At 43.9% G+C, this 7,674-nt stretch overlaps 1 protein-coding gene across 1 annotated transcript; it reads left to right on the top strand.

Moving 5' to 3' along the window:
* The first annotated feature begins 5,726 nt into the window (after positions 1–5,726).
* Positions 5,727–7,404, top strand: LOC123406579 (annexin D5-like). Its single transcript, XM_045099918.1, has 5 exons — positions 5,727–5,843; positions 5,939–6,084; positions 6,210–6,428; positions 6,550–6,765; positions 6,878–7,404. Exons 1-5 carry the CDS (start codon positions 5,768–5,770, stop codon positions 7,169–7,171), a joined length of 951 nt encoding a protein of 316 aa, XP_044955853.1. The 5' UTR covers positions 5,727–5,767; the 3' UTR covers positions 7,172–7,404.
* Positions 7,405–7,674: the final 270 nt, after the last annotated feature.

The following is a 7,674-nucleotide window of genomic DNA, read 5'->3' as shown; positions in this document are numbered from 1 at the left end:
AGACGAAAGAGGGGATGCCTTCTCGGGGCATCCCCAAGCTTAGGCTTTTACGGCATCCTTGAGTCATCTTGGGGTGCCTTCGGCATCCCCAAGCTTGATCTCTTGCCACTCTTTATCTTTTTGTCCATAAGAACTTCACCCAAAACTTGAAAACTTCACAACACAAAACTTAAAGAGAAACTCGTGATAACATTAGTATAAGAAAAAAAACTACCACTTCCTTAGGTACTGTAGAAAACTTAAATTCTGCTTATGTTGATGTTGGGTTACTGTATTTTCAGTCTTCCATGGCTAATACCCCCCGATACTATCCATAGTTTCATCAAAATTAGCAACCAACACAACAAAAACAGAATCTGTTAACAGCAGACAAGTCTGTAGAAATCTGTATACTTCGTATACTTCTGGTACTTCACAAAGTCTGAAAAATTACGACAGTCTGAAGAATTTGCGTAGAAATCAGTAGCAAAAAGAATCAACTCAAAAGCTCTTACACAAACAAAATAAAAATTCTTTTCGTGAGCAGAAAGTTTCTGTCTTTTCCAGCATGACCAAACGATCATCCCCAAGACTAATCATATCGCTTTTGCTTGGCACAAACGCAAAAAGAAACAAAAAAACAGAATAATAACAGAATTATGAAAGTGTGGAAAACACAAAACAGAAATAAAAGGATAGATTCATTGGGTTGCCTCCCAACAAGCGCTATTGTTTAACGCCCTTAGCTAGGCATAAGGTGATGGAATCACGTATAGTCATCCTTGGTGCTCAAACCATAAATAGTGTGATCATTTATCATCTTAAGATCTTCATATTTATTGGATGACTCACCACTAGCTTTAGGAACAAAAACAGACTTGACGGTCTTTTTGAGAGTGGCATCTGGAGTATTTTGCACAGCGGCAAAAGCGGAACCCAAGTTGGTTATGACATCCTCTAGTTTACCAATTCTAGAGGAATCATTAACTATAGGTTCCTTCTCCCTTCAATTTTTCAAAAAATTTCCCACTTTGGATCCATACTGAGTAATTTGATTGTGAATCTTTCTATCCAAACCCTCAATAAGTTCAACTATGGCAATTTTGTTTTCAATAGCGTCAAGCCTTTGCATCACGTGTTCCAAGGTTAAGGTACTTCCATTAACCATGAGCGGGGGTGAGCCTACGAAATTCATGATAGCTCCATAGGAGTCAACAGTACGGCTCCCCAAAAAATTCCCGCCTACGATGGTATCAAGAATATACCTATTCCAAGGAGAGATTCCAACATAAAAACTGCGAAGAAGGACGGTAGTGGATTGCTTACGAGTGGATCTACTTTGAGCATTGCAAATCCTGTACCAAGTGTCCTTTAAATTTTCTTCCTCATTCTGCCTGAAATTGAGAACTTCATTCTCAGGGGTATCGTTTGGAGTAGTGGGTCTAGCCATTGATGGACTATCCCACACAAGAACGAGCAGGAAGAAAGCGAGTGAAGCGGGCAAAAGAGAACGACAAAGGAATACAGCAAAAAGGCAAAAGGCAAAGGAGAAAGGCAAATGAAAACGGCAAATGTGAAGTGGGGGAGAGGAAAATGAGAGGCAACTGGCAAAAAAGTAAATGCAAGAGATGAGTTTGTGAGACCTACTTGGATAGATCTCTCCTTCCTCGGGAACGGCGCTAGAAATACTTCTGCTACTACAACAAAAGACCTTCCAACGGCGCCAGAAACAAGCGTGCTGACGGGAGACTATTCTGGTCTTGATTCTCCTCACCAACGGCACCAGGAATCCTTCTGCTACGGCTACACCTTTAGGGATTTCCTTGGCAAATATGCAAAGGATTCCCCCGTGGCCTTGGAGCCTTGCGTTGGTGTTCCCTCGAAGCGAAAAGGGTGATGTAGCACAGCGGTGGTAAGTATTTCCCTCAGTTTTGAGAACCAAGGTATCGATCCAGTGAAGGAATATCACAAGTACCTGCACAAACACAAAGAGCTTGCTCCCAACGCTATGAAGGGGTTGTCAATCCCTTATAGATTGTTTGCCAAGTGAGAACTAAAAGCAACAAAGAAACCAACCAAAGTAAAAGTGAAAGTGTAAGCAATGGGTGTGAATAGACCCGGGGGCCGTATTGTTCACTAGTGGCTTCTCTCATGAAAGCAAGTATATGGTGGGTGAACGAATTACTGTCGAGCAATTCATAGAACCACGCAAAGTCGTGACGTTATCTATGGCAATGATTATATCTATAGGCATCAGGTCCAAAACAAGTAGACCGATACTTTCTGCATCTACTACTATTACTCCACACGTCGACCGCTATCCAGCATGCATCTAGTGTATTAAGTCCAAAAGAACAGAGTAACGCCTTTAGCAAGATGACATATGTAGATGGAAAATCTCATATCTACGATAAAAGCCCATCTTGTTAACCTTGATGGCAAAAACACGATGCGTGCCTTGCTGCCCCTTCTGTCACTGGGAAAGTTCACCACACGGTATGAACCCAAAACCAAGCACTTCTCCCATTGCAAGAATCATAGATCTAGTTGGCCAAACAAAGCCCGAGACTCGGAGAGACTTACAAGGATATAAAATCAGGCAAATAAGAAATCAGCAAAGACTCAAATATATATCATAGATAATCTGATCACAAATCCACAATTCATCGGATCTCGACAAACACACCGCCAAAGAGGATTACATCAGATAGATCTACATGAAGATCATGGAGAACTTTGTATTGAAGATCCAAGAGAGCAAAGAAGCCATCTAGCTACTAACTACGGACCCGTAGGTCTGAAGTGAACTACTCACGAGTCATTGGAGGGGCGATAATGTTGATGAAGAAGCCTTCTAACTCCAAAGTCCCCTCCGGCAGGGTACCGGGAAGGGTCTCCACATGAGATCTCGCGGAAACGGAAGCTTGCGGCGGCGGAAAAGTGTTTTCGTGGATGCCCTGATTTTTTCTGGATTTTTAGGGAATTTATAGGCCAAAGACCTAGGCAGGGGATCGTTAGGGGGCCACAAGCTTGGTTGCCGCGGCCTCCCCCCTAGCCGTGGCAACAGGGCTTGTGGGCCCCCTGTGGGCCCACTTGCTTGGCCCACAAGCCTCCCGATCTTTTTCCGTTCTGGAAAAAATCATTTCGGGGATTTTATTCCTTTTGGACTCTGTTCCAAAACCAGATCTGAAAAGAGTCAAAAACACAGAAAAAACAGGAGCTGGCACTTGGCACTGAGTTAATAAGTTAGTCCCAAAAAAGATATAAAAGGTAAACAAAACATCCAAAGTTGACAAGATAACAGCGTGAAACCATCAAAAATTATAGATACGTTTGAGACGTATCAAGCATCCCCAAGCTTAACTCCTGCTCGTCCTCGAGTAGGGAAGTGATAAAGAATGAATTTTTGATGCTTTCATGCGACCTAGCATAGATGTCCTTTGTAACTCCTCTTATGTGACGTGAATGTTCAGATCCATTAGAATCAAAACAATAGTTTGCAATTGATGTGGAGACAATAATAATTCATGCAAACTAGCAAGGTAATCATGAACTTTCAAAATAACAAGGCCAAAATAAAGTTATCCCTACAAAATCATATAGTCTGCCTATGCTCTATCATCATTGCACAACGAATTTAAATCATGCACAACCCCGGTATTAGCCAAGTAATTGTTTTCACACCTTTACTTTCTCAAACTTTTTCAACTCTCACGCAATACATGAGCGTGAGCCATGGTTTTAGCACTATAAGTGGTGTGGAGTGTGGTGGAGGTTGCAAGACAAACAAGGAAAAGATGGTCACATTAACTAGGCATATCAATGAGCTGTGGAGATGCTCATCAATAGATATCATTGTGAATGAGTAGGGATTGCCATACAAATGATGCACTAGAGCTAAGAGTATGTGAAAGCTCTTAAAGAAAACTAGTGGGTGTGCATCCAACTTGCTTGCTCACGAAGACCTAAGGCAAATTTGAGGAAGCCTATCATTGGAATTTTCTTAGGGAATTCATAGGCCAAAGACCTAGGGCAGGGATCGTTAAGGGGGCCAAAAGCTTGGTTGCCGCGGCCTCCCCCCTGGTCGCGGCAAACGGGCTTGTGGGCCCCCTGTGGGCCCACTTGCTTGGCCCTCCAGCCTCCCGATCTTCTTCCGTTCTGGAAAAATTCATTTCGGGGATTTTATTCCGTTTGGACTCCGTTCCAAAATCAGATATGAAAAGAGTCAAAAACACAGAAAAAACAGGAGCTGGCACTTGGCACTGAGTTAATAAGTTAGTCCCAAAAAAGATATAAAAGGTAAACAAAATATCCAAAGTTGACAAGATAACAGCGTGAAACCATCAAAAATTATAGATACGTTTGAGACGTATCAATCATCTTCATCAATGAAGCACAAGAAGGACGTAGGCTTTTACCTCCATCGGAGGGGCCAAACCTGGGTAAACTCGCGTCTCTCGATTCCGACCAACCCCTCTCAAGCCGATACACATAACTGTGATGGCTCCACACCTAAGTCCTTGCACGAGGACATATGTCGTGACAAAACCACGAGACACCTGCAGGCACCGTATACACATAGCGCTAGCGGTGGGCCGCAAACACGTGCTACTCCTAAGGAACTAGAAGTAGTGTTAGTTATTGACAACCACTACTACTATAGGTAGCCCCTGTCGATGGCGATGGGAACACTTAGCAGTAGCGCCGTGTTGAATGGTCGTGCTACTTTTAATTAGATACATGTAGCGCCTGTAGGTGCCCCGCGCTCTTACTACTTAGAAGTAGCGCGTCTAGATTATACAACGCTACTGCTAAAATCCTATCAATAAGTTTTCTCCTAATAGTGATTGTACATGAAAATATCAAGTAACTATAAACGCCATTTACGAATGATCTTACAAGATGATTGTTTCATGGCCTTGAAAGAAGAGATATCCTAAAAGTTGAGCGAGGTTTGAGGGGCCTCGGTCCTTTTGAGCCAAGAAAAGTAGATGGGGCATGTCCAAGCTATGAATATATAGTAGTTGTGAAAGGGTTGAAATATTTAGTGTGGCCATGGTCCTTAAATGGCAGGAGGTATGTGCTTTGTTGCAGTGGTTCCTAAACGGTTTCAAGTGCCTAATTTTATGTGTAATAGTTTGTGAGGGAATGCATAATGCAATCAAGTATGGTTGTAGCATCTTAAAATAAGGGAAAAAGATCCTACATGTGTTATAATTAGTTAAAGGATAATAATAATAGACATACTTTCATGAGATGATTGGTCTTAAGCATAAACGGGCATCCATGTGCCATCTTTCTTTTGTAATGCAATGCACAATAGAGAGCTTATGTTTTCGTACCTTTTTTTGCATTAGATCTCATAATATATGTTATCAAAATTCATTGCAAGTCAAACAAAATTTAATTACTTTTTATATATTATTGGATATATTTTCTATACGTACGAAATTTGATACATAGTTAGTAACAACCAACCTGTAATGAATAGGAACATATAAATAATCCGATATCAAATACTCGTAACAGTATCAGCAAAAATGAATGTTTTTTATTTTTAAGGTCCGTGGCAACGTACGGCCACTGTACTAGTAATAATATACTCCCTCTTTAAAACTTCCGAGTTAGAAATGAGTGGGTTGTGCTTCTCATCATTTGTACTGTGATTTCTAAAATGAAACGGAATCTAGCCTAGCGTCTAAGGGGAAAGCTTCGCGTCTCCCTCTTTAAAAAGCTCCCCCCGTATGCAGCACAAGCACACAGACACAGCCACACACGCAGGCGAGCGATGGCGAGCCTGAGCGTGCCTCCGGTGCTCACGCCTCCGCGCGAGGACGCCATCGCTCTCCACAAGGCCTTCAAAGGTACACACATGCTACGAACAATGAACTGTTCCTTGCATCCTGTCTAGCAACAATCAATGATGTGTAACGGCCGGTGGTGGTCTTGTGTTGTGCAGGGCTCGGTTGCGACACCACGATGGTGATCAACATACTTGCTCACCGCGACACGGCGCAGCGCGTGCTCATCCAGCAGGAGTATAAAGCCATATACCATGAGGATCTCTACCATCGCCTAGCAACTGAGCTGAGTGGAAACCACAAGGCACGCAAAATGAACTTCCATATTTACAACTCCTAGCTAGGGATACGTACATATTTCGCGTCTTAAAAGTTAAAACCGAGTGGAGTACTGCTCCCGAAACGAACTTGCCTGGCTGTGGTCTGCAGAATGCTATGCTGCTTTGGGTCCTCGACCCCGTGGGGCGTGACGCCACCATATTGAACCAAGCTCTCAATGGCGACATCACCGACCTGAGAGCCGCCACCGAGGTAATCTGCTCCAGGACGCCGTCGCAGCTGCAGATCATGAAGCAAACCTACCGCGCGAGGTTCGGTTGCTACCTCGAGCATGACATCACCGAACGCACCTATGGTGATCATCAGAAGGTTAGCCATGTTTCTTGTTTCCATCATCATCGATCATCACATACGTGCCTTTTCTTGATCTGTTCTGCGTTTGAATCTATCGTCTTTATTGTCTGCTTTTTTCCGGTGTTGATAATTGCAGCTTTTGCTTGCGTACCTTGGAGTCCCGCGAAACGAAGGCCCGGAAGTAGACCCTTCGGTGGTGACAGACGACGCGAGGGAGCTGTATCGAACCGGCGAGAAGAGGGTGGGCACCGATGAGCGGGCCTTCATCCGCATCTTCAGCGAACGCAGCTGGGCGCACCTGGCGTCCGTTGCCAAAGCTTACCAGCACATGTACGCCCGGTCCCTGGAGAAGGTGATGTTTATCTCCAACTTGCTACAAACTCCTCTCATCTTCCTTCCATGTACTAATCAGGCCTAGAAAATAAATAAATAAATAAAGGCATCGATGCTCCCCGAATTTGCAGGCAGTGAAGAGTGAGACAGCAGGGAACTTCCAGTTCGGGCTGCTGACCATCCTCAGGTGCGCCGACACTCCGGCGAAGTACTTTGCCAAGGTCCTGCACAAGGCGATGAAAGGCCTGGGCACCAGCAACGCGGCACTCATACGGGTGGTGGTGACGAGGACCGAGGTCGACATGAAGTACATCAAAGTAGAGTACCACAACAAGTACAAGGGGTCGCTGGCCGAAGCTATACACTCAGAGACGTCAGGGAACTACAGAACCTTCCTCCTCTCGCTCGTCGGCCAGGACCGCTAAGGCGCTCCCGTGCATGCTCAATCGATCCCACCACATGCATGGTGGCGCCGAGGCTGCCATCCATGATCAATTGATTGATACTGGGGGGCACAATAATCTGAAATAAGGAGCAAAAGAAGATTGTATTATTCCTGTGGAATCAACACAATTGTTCTATGTTCACTTTTACAAATATGGAGCATCAGTACCTTCACAATTTTCAAATGTCACGATCAATATAGTTATTTTTAATATGGTAGTGCCCCTTCAAATACCGCTTTATTCCGCCTTATCTCCCCCCGCCTCGTCATATTTGGTCTATCACCAAATGAATGTGGTGCCTCGATTTTTGTTAACTACCATTCCACAAGGGTAAAGAAAAAAAGGAACAATAGTTTGGCAACATATTCCACATGATTGGCCGACCACACCTTACCTTTCACAAAAAAGTAAAAATAATTTGACAACATATTCCACATGATTGGCCGACCACATCTCACCTTCCATAAAGTTCCATGGCGAAG

Source organism: Hordeum vulgare, chromosome 1H (genome assembly GCF_904849725.1).
Source record: "Hordeum vulgare subsp. vulgare chromosome 1H, MorexV3_pseudomolecules_assembly, whole genome shotgun sequence".
In the NCBI taxonomy this organism is placed as follows: Eukaryota; Viridiplantae; Streptophyta; class Magnoliopsida; order Poales; family Poaceae; genus Hordeum; species Hordeum vulgare.
The sequence above is the reverse complement of the archived record's forward strand: the minus strand, read 5'-3'. Positions and strand labels throughout refer to the sequence as shown.